This window comes from Phyllopteryx taeniolatus, chromosome 18 (assembly GCF_024500385.1).
Source record: "Phyllopteryx taeniolatus isolate TA_2022b chromosome 18, UOR_Ptae_1.2, whole genome shotgun sequence".
In the NCBI taxonomy this organism is placed as follows: domain Eukaryota; kingdom Metazoa; phylum Chordata; class Actinopteri; order Syngnathiformes; family Syngnathidae; genus Phyllopteryx; species Phyllopteryx taeniolatus.
Genome location: NC_084519.1, coordinates 9,515,299 through 9,531,967, shown reverse-complemented (window position 1 = coordinate 9,531,967; position 16,669 = coordinate 9,515,299). Strand labels below are relative to the sequence as shown.

General features: G+C 40.2%; 1 protein-coding gene across 4 annotated transcripts in view; it reads right to left on the bottom strand.

Annotated features, from left to right (window-relative positions):
• Positions 1-16,669, bottom strand: part of sgk1 (serum/glucocorticoid regulated kinase 1) — a 36,018-nt gene that overhangs the window by 2,661 nt on the left and 16,688 nt on the right. For 2 of the 4 annotated variants that reach the window (XM_061754890.1, XM_061754891.1), the window contains 9 exons: positions 16,206-16,269; positions 5,908-5,983; positions 5,244-5,319; positions 4,723-4,911; positions 3,299-3,430; positions 1,728-1,964; positions 1,078-1,173; positions 838-993; positions 659-748 (listed from right to left, as the gene is read on the bottom strand). In XM_061754890.1, coding sequence (XP_061610874.1) covers positions 659-748; positions 838-993; positions 1,078-1,173; positions 1,728-1,964; positions 3,299-3,430; positions 4,723-4,911; positions 5,244-5,319; positions 5,908-5,983; positions 16,206-16,269 — 1,116 coding nt within the window. Of the gene's footprint in view, positions 1-658; positions 749-837; positions 994-1,077; positions 1,174-1,727; positions 1,965-3,298; positions 3,431-4,722; positions 4,912-5,243; positions 5,320-5,907; positions 5,984-6,061; positions 6,939-7,746; positions 7,904-16,205; positions 16,270-16,669 lie in introns of those variants that run through there. The other 2 variants (XM_061754893.1, XM_061754892.1) reach the window with 2 other exon arrangements.

Sequence of the window (16,669 nt, the reverse complement as noted above, 5' to 3'; positions counted from 1 at the left end):
AATTATGGATGAATGGGATTAATCTACTCACTCTGCTATTGTTGAAATTGGATTCATTTTCTCCCAAAAGTGTATTCTCTTCATTTCGCAGCCTTTCTCTTGACTGCACTACTTCTAAGTATATATGTAGACGTTGGATTTTTATTTTTTTTGTTCAATCATCTTTCAGCCTCTGTGTTGCTATGTCAATCTAATAATCTGCCTTCAGAATTATTAGCGTTGCCCCAGGTAACATCCAACTACAGTTTATTAGAATGGGACGTTTTCGTTAACCAATAAGATTTGAATTTCATCCCCACAGGACCAGAGCGCTGGCTGTTGATGATGTCAGCCTTTTTGCATCCTCTGATTGGTTGGTCAGAGCAAAACTTGTTACAGTCGATTTTGACTCGTAAAACCCATCTATAGTGATTTGCACTTCTTAATTCATTTAATAATTAGCAACTTTGGTGAGTATGATGTAATCTTCATACAGTTTCTTAATGTTTTTGTGATGTTATTGGATAAATACCGATGAACGGCACCAGAGCTGTGTTCTGTTATCTTGTATTTTTGTGTAATATCACACATGAATTTGGCACGATCCCTCCACTGTCAAATACAAATATTGCCCCCAAGAAGGCACTGTTGAGCACTGAGAATCCCGACAAATCCTTACCACGTTGGGGTTGAAGGGCGGCGTGATCTTCTTGGCGTTGAGCTCGTCCCAGTTGATGGGCGAGAAGAAAACGTGGTTCTTGATTTCAATCTGGGGAAACAAAAAGCGGCAGCCAATCAGTCAGTCACGCTATATGACAGGGAAAAAAAAAAGCGTCCAGCGACAAAAGCCCAACTCACAAAGTCGTCGGCGCATCCCAGCCGCTTGGTCCTGTCCTTCTGCAAAAGGCCCTCGAGAAGGTGGCGGGCGGCGTTGGAGATGTTGGGCTTGAGCTGCAGAGGCTTGTTCAGGATGTTGTCGTACATCTCGGCCGTATTGCGGCTGTAGAAGGGAGGCTTGGGGGGGTGCAAATGGCAGTTAGCATCGTGCATGCTAACATGCTAAGAAAAAGAAGAAGAATAGGTGAAGGCGAGACTCACCAGGCCGTAAAGCATCTCGTACAGGACGGCTCCTAAACACCACCAGTCCACCGTGCGGTCGTACGGTTGTTTGTGGAGCACCTCGGGAGCTAAATACTGTTCAAAACCCCGAGCACAAGGTTAGCTAGGACTAGAAGACATCAAATAGAAAGCATTTGTCTTGTTTCAACGAAGCCTGGGAGCCTTAAAATTAATTTTAATCAAAAATACATTTTAATAAATAATAAATAATAATGAATTTTTCCCGAACTCTTGAGTTTTGTTTGACTTTTGAGGCAAAACAACTGTTTGTGCTTTCTGGACTAAATTGCAAGTTTTGTTTGACGTTTGGGGCACTATCATTCCAAAAAATAATAAATAAATTAAGAGTTAAGAGTTTGTTCTATTCAATGCTCACTGCAAGAGTTTGTCCCTGAACGTTTAGATGCTCCTTACATGATTTGATGATGGTTTGGACTCCAAGTTTTGTTTGACTTTTGAAAAAAAATGGGTTGAAGTCCAAATCATACCTCCTTTGGAGCGTTCCAGTTGGTCCTTTAACAACATTTGCTGATAAACGTCTTGTTTGACTTTTGAAGTATTTTTGTACCACTTCTGAGGGCATCCCACCACATGATTTTTTTCATGTTTTTTTTTTTTTTTTTTTTTACCTCTGGCGTGCCGCAGAAGGTGGACGTTGTGCCGTTGGGCTCGATGTTCTCCTTGCACAGGCCGAAGTCGGTGAGGACGATGTGGCCCTGCGAGTCGAGCAAGATGTTCTCGGGCTTGAGGTCGCGGTAGACGATGTTGAGCGAGTGCAGGTAGCCCAGCGCGCTGGCGATCTCGGCGGCGTAGAAGCGCGCCCGCGGCTCCAGGAAGCAGCGCTCCCGCTGGAGGTGGTAGAAGAGCTGCACCCACGACAATGACAACCACAACAACAAGTTGGATGAAGAGCATTGTTATTTTCAGCTCGACAATAATGTTCATTAAGTTTCACTGGTTGCATAGGGGTTAGCCCAACTCTTTTTTTTTTTTTTACTTGTCATATTTTCAATTTGAATTTTTAAAGCACTTTAAATTTTTACCTGTGTAATATATAATTTAAATACATTTATTTGAGTGTTTTAGACATTTTTACTGGAGTTATTATTATTATTTTTTTATTTTTATTTTCAATACTTTTCCCCAACTACTGATGTTTTTCACCCAAACTTGGTGGACCATTTTTCATTTTCTGCAAATGAATGCTCTAAGTAACTATTAAATTAAATATTTGAATTTGGGGAATTACGCTGTCAGTAGTTTATAGAAGGAAACAAAAATGTTCCTTTCACTCAAAAATGCGTCCCCCCGTGTGTGTGTACTGTATATATTACTTAAATAGAGAGGCTAAAAGGGAAATTCAAATGTAAATATTTTCATGTAAAAAGGGTCAGAAAATATAAGATTTATTCTTTGCTTCTTATCACTCAGATGATGTTTTCATGTAAACGTCTGCTTTAAAAAAAATGTATAATAAAATGTAATTGAATGAAAATAGATATATCTATATTTCAATTTTTCAAGTTTTTTAGTATTATCCTACATGAAGATTTTGTAAAAAATTGTCCAAATGAAATTATTTTTTTTTTAACTACAATTTTCCTCTCATTTCTTTTGTGTCTTATTGTATTATAATTTTGCGAGTATTTTTAAGATGAATACATCGCAGATTACATCATAGCACTTTACTGGGCAATGAACCTAAACGGACGCCACCCATCTACGCCTGACTAGAAGGCAACAAAACCGTGTAATTGTTCCAAGCCACTTGATAAAAATAGATTTTGTTTTTTTTAAATATAAAAAGCACAAAAATCTTCAAGGTAAAATTCTGTGCCGCAATGTTAAAAATCAGGCTTATGCAGAGAGAAGGTTGTTGTGCCTTGGTGGCGGTCTGCGCTTTTCGTCTCGTCATAAAAACCATCAAGCCTCCGGTTAAAGAGTTTAAAAGGCTGAAAGGTGACAAATATATGAGGGGAAAAAAAATCTGTCTGCTCTTTCCAGATGGATTTCACCGTCTGCTCATCCGACAATGGCAGGAAATGAACTCCATTTCAAACGCACACACGACTAATTCTGGACACGGTCGCCTCTCCTACTGCCCCCACGACTTCCTTCCTGACTTTCCCTAAAGACGCAGGCGCCTCAATGTGATCATTCGTACCATCCGTGTTTCCATTCCAACCGCGCCGCGACTCACCTCTCCTCCGTTGATGTAGTCGAGAATGAAGTAGAGCTTGTCGGCAGTCTGGAAGGAGTAATGCAGTCCCACCAGGAAAGGATGCTTGACGTTCTTCAGCAGCACGTTCCTCTCCGACATGATGTGTTTCTCCTGACCGGACACGTTTTAGAAGGTGAGACCAAAAGCAATTCTTTCTTGTTGTTCGTCTAAAGTTAACCTCCATCGAACATGGGGGAGTTGTTCCAGATCCACCCAAAATATATGAAAATCTGTGCTATAGAGACCATATTAAAAACATTTAAAAATAGTTGAAATCAGCGATTCTCAAAGCGGGGTACTAGTACCACTAATAGTACGCGGGCTCCCTCGAGCGGTACGCGAAAGAAACACCAAATTAAATGTTCAAACTGCGCATGTTAGGTGGCCTAAACATTTTTTTTCTTTTTTTGTTAAGTACACTTCAGTTGTATTTAACAGAAGCTCAGTACATTTACATTTCATCGTTAAGAACTGTTTGTTTCTAAACATTTCTTCAGGTACAATTTGTATCTAACTTATGTGCAATACATTTGAAATGAATCATGATTTAAGTCATTTTTTTCTTCTTTTTTCCCCTATATTTGAATACGGTGATAATGTTCAAACTGTACTGTATGTTACTGCGGCCTACAATAATATTAAATACTTTTTAGGAATAAAAACCCTGTCTCGTTTGTGTCTCCTTTTGGCGAGTGTATTTTAATGTTGGTCAAGGTGGTGTACTAGGAGCGTTTTATTTTAAAAAAACATTTTTTTAGGTGGTACTTGGCATCAAGAGTTTGAGACCCACTGGTTTAAAATATTTCTAACCGCCTGTTCTCACTCTCTCTCCCTCATGAAATGAGAGACTATCATGTAACATCACTTGGAGGAGAGGAAAAGTAGACACGCTCACACAGTTCTCCAAATAATAGGCACAAAACTCACATACAACTAAGTTAAACATTTGATATTTAAACAGCAAAATGTTCAACCAAACCATATAATTCAGTCTAACAAAAGTCTGCGAGCTCAACGGGGACAGGGGGGGCAGGGACAGAGTGAAAATCCGTCAATAAATGTAATTCATATCTTTGTAATTGTGTTAAGGGACCAAGTTATATTATTCATTTTATATTTTGGGAATTAATAAGCCCATTAATCAGTTAACTGAATTTTTTTCTGCCAGATATCGGAATCGGCCTAAAGAAAATCCGTATCGGTCTGCCCTATTAAGAATGGCAAAAGTGTATTATACTGGAGGGGTGTCTTCTTCTTGCTGTTAATTATGCTGCATCCCTTCCAGTACAGCTCAGTGCTGCCCGACATGTTGTGGCACAATGTGGTACTGCACGGAACGCACGCAATTGAACAAAAATCCACGATATAGCGGGGGCTCCAAAGAACACTATTTGGATGATTACCTCCTTCTTCTTGAGGATGGCCTTCTTCTGCAGCACCTTGACGGCGTAGAACTGGTCGTCGGCGCGGTGGCGCGCCAGCAGAACCTTGCCGAAGCTGCCCTTGCCGATCACCTTGAGGAAGTGGAAGTCGTTGGGCTTGGCCGACGGGTTTGACGACGGGCCCAGGTTGATCTGCTGCGTCGGGCTGGGCTGTTGGAAGGAACGTGCGCCCCACGTTAGCTACGCGAAACGGAACTTTAATTTGACATGCATCCACTGGGCGTCCTCCAATTCATTCTGACTGCTCTCGTGGATTTGATTGAACTTTTCCCAGTGGTGGGGTTCAACACACTCAGTTTCCCCACTTTCGCCTTTAACTCTTGTTTTGGATCTTGGGTGAGATTTTGCGGGTGTACCTAATAAGGTGTCCTGTGCGTGTATTTTAGCATACTTAGCATTGACATGGTGTAAAAGATATGAAAAATAATTAATAGTTGAAATGTAACTTTTGTGCTTTCTAATTGATAGTTGAAGGCACTCACAGGAGGGGAGGGGTTGGTGTTCATCAGCTCAGCATCCTGCTGAGGACTCAGGTTCAGGATAGACTGTACCTCTGGACTGAAAGAAAATCAAACCATGAAATGAAAATTTGCAAAAAAAGAATACTAAATGATAAACATTTATATTGTATTTAATTAAGTTCATTAAATGAAATTATAGGACTGAGGTTCAGGATCGACTGCAACTCTGGATTTAAAAAGCAAATGTTTAAATTAAAAAAAAAAGAATACAACAATTATATCAATATTGTATATAATCAAATTTAATTAAATACTTGTATTTAATGAAATCAATCAAATACATAGGATTTAAATAAAATTACATGCTACATAAAATAATGATACCCATTATATTTACAGCAATGTCATTATTTTTGTTCTATTAAAAGTAACAAAAAGATTTTTTTTTTTTAAAGTTCACGGACAAAATATATATATTAACTAGAAGTAACAATAAATAATAATAATAACAATAGTTCTTATGCACTATAATAATAACAACAAATACAGATGGACATCATATTTAATGAAACAATTATCTAATCGCGTTAATAATAAATCAGAGGTAGAGGATGAACTGCGGAATAAAATCCATAACCATTTTGCAAGCAGCAATTATTTGTATTTGTACGAGAGGAGAACTGACTGTTTGCAGGCGTAGGCGTTGGTGGCGAGCCTCTGAATGAAGTCGTTCAAACCCATCCTCCTCTGTTTCATGAAAGCTGCAAGAAAATTCAAAGTATCTCTTGAATGAATCCTTTTGGACCAAAATATCCACGGGTTACGATCCAGGCCCATACCGCTGACAAAGGCCAGCAGCCCTTTGCTCTTGGAATACGTCATCTCGGGCTGTCCCATCGCTGTTTTTTTGATCGTCATGCTGGCGGCGAAGGAGAAGCGAAATGACAGCTTTCAACTTGGTCTCTTTGCTTTTATGATGAACGCGGGGGTGTTTTCGGGTGGGCGTGACTCACGGCGACACGCATTCGCTACGATTGGACGACCAGCGCCGGGCACGGACGAATCAGAGACCACTAAACTCTACTGGGCCACAACCACACTCTTGTGCGTGCGCTTGCGTCAAATAAAATAACAAAAAGTGTTCTTTCAACTGTCTTTATTTATTTGCACACCTTTTACGCAATGACATACGTCAGAAGGTCAGCGGAAGAACCTCGCGTCACGTCAAGAGCACGTCTGGCCGCAAAAGGACCACCGAGACGACGCTGAAATGCTCAAAAGTAAGGGCTAATTACAGCCAGATGTGTCCCTGAACACCACACGAGACTCCCTGATTGAGAACACCGTAAAAAAAAAATAATAATAAATGCCCCAAACTTTGCTCGCTTTACCTTGAAATGATTCTTTTATGCCCGATTGTTAGCTTTTGGGTTATAATTGTGCCTCAACTAGTAAAAGTTCTTCATCACATTTAATGAATGAAGATATGGAGGTGTGGGCAAAGGGAGAATTCGTTACATTTTTGGGTCGATCATTGTTTTCCTCATTCAAAGCAATCTTCAGCCCAATGCTTTGAAAAACTCCGCTCATTTGTAACTCAAATGATTGTTTACGGCCAACTGTTAGCTTTTGGGGGTGGGATTGTTATTCCATCAATTAGCTTACAGTTCTCCACAGCAAGGCGTGGGCAAAGTGAGAATTCCTAACATTACCCCCCCCCCCCCATGCAGGTGCGGAAATCAATGTAGACTTTTGCACAATATGCAAGGACTTGTGAAGTGGATTTGCAGCCAAGCAAATAATGAAACTCGGCCTATCAGTTGCTGTTCAAGTTTAACGGCACAGCAATGACGCAGGTTCCCTTTACACAAACACACACTCACACACACACAAAGTGGGAGAGCTTGAACAGAGGAGAGAGGGAGAGAGGGGGGTCGATGCAAAAAAAAAAAAAAAAAAAAAAGCGGACGCTAGTGGAAAAGTACAGCGTGAGGAGACACACACTTGGGGGCCTGCACATACACGAGTTCAATGGGGGGGAAAAAAAAATAAAAATAAATAATAATAATAATAATAATAAAACTCATCATTATGTCAGACACGTGAAGTTTTGATCTCGGGTGAACACACTGACAGATATCATCAGCGAGGCCACGTCCACTTTGGCACACGGTAGACGTGTGAGACTGGTAAAAAAAATTAATAATAATAATAATATAAAAGGAGTCATTTAGAATGGAGAATTTCTCCAAAAGTGCGTTAAAGTGGCTTCAGTTCCACTATAAAGTTGACAGCCAACAAAACACACTTTGCAAATCCATCCCAAAAGGATTTGCGGGACCTTTTATGATGCTATTGTGGCGCAACTGTTGAAGTCGGTTCCAGCCTCGTGCTTACGTAATAGTTAGTCCCCGTCCATACGTCTCGCCTGCCTATACGTCCTCCTCAAGTTCATTATCGACCTCTTTTTTGGTTTGTTTTTCGGTCGGTGCGGATGTTGCGTTCAAAGCCGGCTCGTACTCACACGTCAATGCGGTCGTTCTGTCTTTCATAGGGACGAGACGATGTCCGAGGCGGCTGCTAAAGGTGGCGCATTCCTCAGCCACGACTCTTTCATCTGACTGTTATTCCCACTCCACCTCTCTTGTTTCTCGCCTCGAAGGCGGAGACTGTCCGCCTTCTCGCTTCCTGACGTTGTCGTGAGATGTGCTGCGTTCACGGACCGCAGTGGAAAAGTCGGACTTTGGAGAAGCAGGGATCCCCCCCCCACGAAATATTTTGAAACCAATTACCCACACGTACTAAACTGCATATACCCAGGTAACTGATTCTAATCAGTTAATATCAGCTCTGTTACACATTTTCCAGTCTCCTTACATGTGCTAAAACGAGGACTAAAAAGACAACGAGACTATCGAGGAAATAAAACCAAGACGTCTGTTCATCTTAATGTTAACAAAGAATGCAGAATGCCATAGATGGGCTAACGAATAGCATCTGTCTTGCGGAGTTAGAAGCCTTTAAGGCACTGGTGTCAAACTCAAGTACCGGGGGCCACATCCGGCCCGCCACATCAGTTTATGTGGCCCGCGGAAGCAAATCAAGTGCGTCAACTTGATGTTTCTTGCTAAAATAACAACATTGCAAATCGCGTTCCCTTTTATAGAACATTGATTGCAAACATTTTTGTTACCAAGCCCCATTTCAAAATAAACCGAACAAACAACTTTTTACTTGCTTCTGGTTTCAAATATAGTTATTCGTCGATTTTTTTGTGTGTATATGTAATAACATGAGGCAATTGTACATTTACTGTATATGTGTTCGCGCTCATGACGGCCCTCCGAAGGAAACCGTAACTACGATGTGGCCCGCAGCAAAAATGAGGTTGACACCCCTGCGCAATGGCTATTTGAATGCAAACGGTGAAGCAACACATATAGCCTGACACCATAACAATACTGACGGACATATATTCTTTAGTCTTTGCGAAGAACAACTAATATTACTGCAGTTTACTGAGCTAAATTGTGACCGTCTCCGTGTATAGTACATCCATGTCTGGATTACACTGCTCCCAAGTGGCTAAGGCACGCACACCAGAAGGAGTAGCACAATGTCCATTGAACTGAAGCCAAAAAGTGACAAAACGTGTTTGAGTAAACTCCCATTTCAAGGCATTTCATAAATGTAGGTCAGCGCTTCTGATCGTGTTTAGGCCTCGCTGTCCCGATACTTTTGTCCCTCTCCCCGTTTGTCTGTGATATAATAATAACCACATTCAAACCGTGCCAGTTTTCTCAATGTGACATTTCGAGCCCGCTTGCGAGCGACGCTCGGCCACGCCTCCTCGCGCAAACGACCGCAAAGAGCGAGGTCCTTCTCCCGCCGGCCCCGGAATCAAACAGCAACCTGGATTGGAAAAAGCCCGTAGAGGGAACAGAGCGAGTTTGTTACCAAGAGTGTCCAGTGGAACAATGCGTGTCATTGTGACAACATGACTGAGCGCCTTGTTGTCCCTCGCAAAGTGAGTTCGTCAGCGAGCCGCGAACACTGTTGCTCCTCAGTGCGGCCGTTCAGGAGCCTCGTCGACGCACCGCTAGTTGCGCCACTCAAACCGCTCGAAAAACAAGAAGCCGATTGATTTTTAATGGGGTCCCACGCGACGCGGCCGAAGGGCCCCGGGTCAAAGGTTGAATAAGCGCGGTGTCGCTCATCACTTTGGATGCAAGATTCAAATTGGGCTGAGGATTTTTGTTGCATGTCAAAGCATTGAATTTAAATCTTTCAATTACCTAATTTAATTTAAAATAATTTGACTTATTTAAAATTGAGCTTTTTTTCAGTTATTTTCAACAATAATTTTATGTTATTATTATTATGATTTTATCATTTAATTTTAATTTTAATTACTAGAATGCCAATAGTTTGCGAGCCTGTCTCAATTTATCTTCTGGACCAAAAAATACTAACAGAAAATATATTTAAAATGACAATATATTTTTATGATTATTAAAATAATTAAAACACTTTCAAGAACATTTATGTGAACATTTGTCATATTATATTATTATTTTTTTATTATTACTATTAATAATACTAATACTACTACGAAGGGGTAGGAACTGATAACTTTGCACTTTTGTAAATGTAAATAATAATAGGTAATAAGTGGGGCACTTATTACCTATTATTATTTCTATTCTTTAACTATGTTTTTTTTTATTTTTTATTTGCGGATATTTAATAATGTTTTGATCAGGTTTTTTTTCAGAAGTTACTGTATTTTACTTTTCTAAGTATTGTACTTATTTATTTTTATACCTGTTCAAAATAAATTAAAAAAAGTTACATGTAAAATTACTAGAAGGAAATGGCTATTTTGTATTTTACTATCACAAATTATTGGCATTAGAAATGTAATTTGTAGAATTATGAAGGAAAACTTAAAATTACTAGAATGTGGTTATTGTGAGCCACAGATTGATTTGTATTATTTTCATTATATATATTTTTTTTACAATTTCTTAATTACTAGGGCAAATGTCTATTATTATTATTATTATTATTACTACTACTACTGTAACACAGATACTCCTCGCATCCTCTCATTCTTCCCATACTGTAAAATTTATTAGATTTTTAATAATAATACAAATTATTTTTTTAGTATAGTTTATCAGTTTATTTTTGAAAGGGGACAATGCAGTTTCATAAAACACATGAAGTACACATGGTTAAAAAAGCCAGAATTAGCCAGAAGGCTAGTTTTCAGCTGTAGTCCCCTGGCCATGATGTAAAAGAGCAGTAAAATACATCTACAAGACAATATAATACAGGATACATAATCAAACTATACTATTAAGAGAGAATAAAACCATATTTTTTTTGATCATAACAAAAAGACAACATAACATACTTGTCTTTTAGTGTTGGCAGCTATAGGTGTTAACTAGCCACATTTTCAGTTTTTTTGTGAAGGCCTTGTATGTTGTAAGCAGTTTAACCTCCTCAGGTACTGAGTTCCACTCACCAGCGCTCCTCACTGACCAGGCTGACTTACTGAAAGTGCTCCTGCGCAGAGGAATGAGACAGTCACCTCTGACAGAGCCTCGAGTGACACGCTCACAGCTGTTTCTTTGGCTGATGAACTCAGCCAGAGGAGCTGGGGCCAAATCATGCAGTACTTTATAAATCAAATTTAAATCTGCAAATATGTGAAGACTGTCCCATTTTGTGATGATGATGATGATGATGATGATATGATTTTTTGTTTTTTTTTAAATAACACCGAAATGTGGATATTGAAACCTAGGGCCCTCTTATCCAAAAGTTTTATTTATATGTATATGAAAACGAATGCCATACCGTATAATAATGGGCATTATTATTCTGATTCTGATTGTCATAACAAAGTGTGCAGGGTCCATTTTGTGGAGCCACTTAAGTTACCAAACATGATTCCATATATAACCTGTGCACTTTAAACTTTAAGGGATTAATTACTGAATGTCACAGTCACAGCAAGAGCCCTGTTCGTGCTCATTGATGGCAGAAGCCCAATGGTTACATGACTGTGTATGTGTGTGTGTGTGTGTGTGTGTGTGTGTGTGTGTGCGTGCGTGCGTGCATGCACGCACTTGTGTGTGTGAGAAAAAGAGAACTGGAACATTGTTTGTTTTCAGATATTCACTTAATAGTCAATACAGATGAGTTATTCAGTGAGTAAATGTGATGCTTCACAATGTAGTGCCAAAAACGGAATGTGGTAGCCGGTGTACCCATATTCGAAGTTGGAACCTCGGAATTGTGAAACTGACGCATTAACTACTAGTTCACCATGCTGCCCATCCACTGTTTTGGATTTTGTTTGGGGAGCTGCCATTTGCACCAGTACGTCACCCACCTGTGTGGACCTGCCATGAAGGCCTAAACAAACACGCATATGCACAATGGGCGACGTGACATCAGCGACGCACCCATTTTGATGTCTCGACAAGTTTTTTTGCCTTTATATGACCGAACGAATGATCTGTGGGTGCAACACAAATGTTCATATGAAAGAGGGGACTAACGTGGGAGCTTCAGATACACCGCAGCTCGAGTTACGTGAAAATAAACAGTGGCGCAATTAAGGTTTTGAATCCCCTCGCTTGTGGGCAAGGAGAGCCAGAGTCGCCGATGGACTTTCAGACATTTTTGAATGTGAAAAATAACCAAACGCACAAATTTTAAAAAATGAGAAAACTTGAAAACTGGTGTAGGCCACAACTCAAGCTCAGATGCTCACACACAGACTAAACAAGCTAAATTGACTCCAGCTCCTGACGCCAATCACTCGACCTCGTCTCTTTAAAGCACACATCCATCACAGAAATACTTAAGTATGTACTGTAATTTAGTTACTCTTTAAAAACTGTTTCTTTACATTCTCTTTTTTTCTAAACTACAGAGCTATTTTTTTAAAACCACAACAAAAAAGAAAAATTTGTTTTTTGGGGGGGGGGGGGGGTGAATAACATTTCAATTCACTTCAATGGTTAAATTGATTTGATATACTTTTAATATATTGTATAATTTTATTTAACCTTCATTTATCACGATAAGGGAGTTGAGAACAGATTCTCATTTGCAATGCCGACCCAGCAGCAGAGTTAAAGCAAAATCAAAGCAAATACAAATACAGAAACAACAAACTGTACAGTGTGGTATAGTTACGTACTTACAGAATACATTACATTATAGCACAAGATGAAATAAAAGGTTCTAAATTGCCTCAAAAGAGGTGCAGCGATCATATACAATATCCCCCACTAACTTATTTAATGATGCTATTGGGATGAATGAGGTGTCGTTCGGGGCAGAAAATCGATAAGAAGATTGACCAAAAAGTTGTGCGGACTTTGGTAACAAAGACGTTGATAAAACCGCTGGAACGGAGAGTGCGGGTGGTGGCATGCGTGGTGAGCAGAGCCAATTGAAAGTTTTTTCATATTTGAATTGAGTTACAAGCTTGGTGAAGGAACCAAGGGTCACAGATGGCGTCCAAGCTACATTTTTCACTCCAAACACATTGACGGTCCACTAGGGGCCAAATAAAAGCCGTGTGTGTGAATAGAGCAGGTTTTACGTAACCATTGCGGCCTCATTTACATTCATCGCCGACAGCTTGGATTAAACGCGCCCCCCCTGCTGGGGAAAATGACACAAGAGACACCAGAACGATGGATGAAAATGTTCATATGAAAGAGGGGATTTAGCGGGGTGGTGGTGGTGGGGGGTTTAGTGGCTGGTGATGGTGTTTACACTACAGCGCTAAAATCCGCCGACTGGCATCGCCTCGCCGCCCTTCCTGCACTCTCACGAATCGACCTCCTAGAGTGTGTGAGTCACGCAGGCCTGGCATCCATAATATTGCCACTAGTGGGTTACATAATGCGCGCATACGCACACACACATGCACACCAAGGCAATAAGTACACTTTAGGAAAACATGGGTGGAGCTTTTGTTAGTTTTAAGCCTTTAATGCGTTGGGAATGGGATTCACAGTGAGGTAGCACGGCGGCGTAGTGGTTAGCCACACAGTTGAGACGTTCAGGGTTCGAATTGCGAGCTGTCCTACTTTCTTTGGGTACTTCCACCCACATTCCAAAAACATGCATGTTAAGTTCATCGAAGACTTGACATCTTTAGCATTATTGTCTATGTCATTTTTGAAAATTTGGGGAAAACAATGTTTTTAGCCATGACTGTAGGCTATTAGGCTAACAGAATTCTTCAAACTCAACTTTAATTATCAGGCACTTTAACAACAACCACAGGTGTAACAAAGTGCTTTACAGAGTAACAAATACAATAATATTAATCAAATAAAAGTGCAAGAAATGAAACAATAATATGAGATAAAAAGTTTTTTTTTTTTTCAAGAAACAAGTCAATTGTAATTTTAGGAGAAAAATAAGTATATATTTTTTAAATCAAAAGGGTTTTTTTCAGAAAAAAGGCACTTTTTTATGTAATAATTCCTTTCCCCTCCTGGAAAAACTTTTTGTTTAGACTCTAGGGACTTTCCTTTCAGAAAATGCAATCTTATTCAAGGTAAAAACTGTATATATATATCCATCCATCCATTTTCTGAGCCGCTTCTCCTCACTAGGGTCGCGGGCGTGCTGGAGCCTATCCCAGCTGTCATCGGGCAGGAGGCGGGGTACACCCTGAACTGGTTGCCAGCCAATCGCAGGGCACATCGAAACAAACAACCATTCGCACTCACAGTCATGCCTACGGGCAATTTAGAGTCTCCAATTAATGCATGTTTTTGGGATGTGGGACGAAACCGGAGTGCCCGGAGAAAACCCACGCAGGCACGGGGAGAACATGCAAACTCCACACAGGCGGGGACGGGGATTGAACCCCGCACCTCAGAACTGTGAGGCTGACGCTCTAACCAGTCGGCCACCGTGCCGCCTGTGTGTGTGTGTGTGTGTGTGTGTGTGTGTGTGTGTGTGTGTGTGTGTGTGTGTGTGTGTGTGTGTGTGTGTGTGTGTGTGTGTGTGTGTGTGTGTGTGTGTGTGTGTGTGTGTGTGTGTGTATATATATATATATATTTATTTATTTATTTATTTTTTTTTTTTTTTACAGAAAATGTTCTAGTTAAGATAATTCTCCCTTCACATTGGCATTTGGCATACAGGAGGTGCAGATGCATTCTCGTGATTACACCGTGAATGACTTCACTCGCTTTGGCTGCAGCAGCTGAAGTTTGAATGTAAACAAACAACCCTTTCTCATTTCACTTTACTTTTAATGCCTGATTTTTATTTTATTTTTTTTCCATATATGCCCAGCTCTAATATGTGCCCTGCGATTGTATGGCAACCAGTCCAGGTTGTAGCCCGCCTCTCGCCCAAAGTCAGCGGGTATAGGCCCCCGGCCTACCCTAATGAGGACAAAAGCGCAATAGAAAATGGATGGATGGATGCATGGGAAACGAAATGAGAACAGCTCCGAGTGTGGTTGGCTGGAAACCGACATTGGACAGCAAACAACAGCGCAGTGCAGCGTGAAAAGGTCAGTGTGTCACAGCCAGCTGCACCTCATGACCGCCACTGTGCCGTGTAAAGACGCATTCAGCCCACCCAAAAAAAGAGCCAAAAAAAACCTAAAACAAAACGAAACCCAAGTAGCAATTTTGGTTTTGGAACAACTAATTACGCTGAGAGTTTGAGCCAAATAATAATGCGATGAGGGAAGGAAAAGTCCTGTCGCATCTCACTGCATCATTTTAAAAGTAAACAACAAGCTCCAGAGCAAAAATCAACACATCCATCCATTCTCCATACTGCTTATCCTCACGTGGGTCGCAGGCGTGCTGGAGTCTACCCCAGCCGACTCTGGGCGAGAGGCGGGGTACACCCTCAACTGGTCGCCAGCCAATCGCAGGGCACATATAAGCAAACAACCATTCGCACTCACATTCACAACTACGGGCGATTTAGAGCCATCAATCAACCTACCACGCATGTTTCATTCTAAGTCAGCAGGTCCATTTTATCCTGAACACGCAAAAAATAAGTTTGAAATGTAAAAAAACAACAACAACAATGTAATATGTCAAACTGACCTACGTTTTCGGGGAAACGACATTTCTTTTGCTCGTCTGGATACTTACCAATTTTACAAATTTGAATTTATCAAAAAACTACTCACAGTAGCTGATTGATTTTTTATTTTAAAAAAAACTGGTTCAAAACAAATCCTCTTGATTTTAAGTCAATAGGTCAATTTAATCGTGAAAAAAATAAAATAAAATAAGAAAACAATAAATAAAATTTGTCAAATTCTCAAAAAAAAATTGGGGGAATGAAATGCTTCTCTAAATACTTAAATAACTCTAAATTATTAATTTTCGGTAAAAAAAAACAAAAAAACAAAACAAAACAGTGCTTCTATACAAATCCTCTTGATTAGTCAAAGGTTCAATTTGACCCTGTACATGGCATAAAAAACATTTAAAAATAAAAATATGAAAAAATATCAACATCTTGTGAATTATTCTCTAAAACATGATCTGTGAGAGGTAATGCACTAAATATTGATGCTTAGTAATGGAGTTAACAATGAGATTTAAACAATGTTTAGTTGGAATTCTTTCCCCTCCAGTTTCACATTTGGATAATTGAAAACACCCCGGGTCAAAGTAACCACCAGGGAACATTATTGCTGTTCCTGAGAAACAGATGTAAAATGTTGAATGTGTTGAATTGTTGTCTGGATCTGATGTGGCTTTAATTTGCTTTGATAATATTTGAATGAGAGTTTCCTCCTAGTTTTCATTCAGGAACATTCTTCCCCCCCCTCCCAATATAATAAATAATCCAGCGTGCTGTCAAAAATCCCTCCCTGTCTCACAAAAATACAAGCTGTTGTCAGGAGGCAGACCAGCACGAATGGCGAAAAGGAGACCACAACAGTCGACTTACCGTTGTCGCCGGGGCAACAGTAGCTGTCTGGGTCTGACTCATTGTGGTAGGAAAGGTCCATGGCCTGTTGGGAGACACTTGGCATTACTCAGTGGAAACAACATGACAGTCAACCCACGCTATCTGTTCGATTACGGTTCATGCTTTGCACCTCTCACTAAATCACGGATTGGAGGGGATCGTTTTCAATGGGGATTTGACAGTGTACAGCTCCGTGTGTGTGCCAATTGCTGCTCCGTGCGTGTTAAGTAGCAAAGTTTAGAATTACCCTAACGTTCATGCTCATTTCCGTTGGCACTTCTTTGCCGTTTCACATTATATGTTAGCATTAAGCCAGCCGACTTTCATCATTATATTGTTGGGTTGAACATTTTGGTTTTTAAATACACAATGTGCAATAGACAGTTGAATTCTCTTAACTTCATCTTCATCAGGAGTGACAAATAAAAAGTGTTGTAATGAGT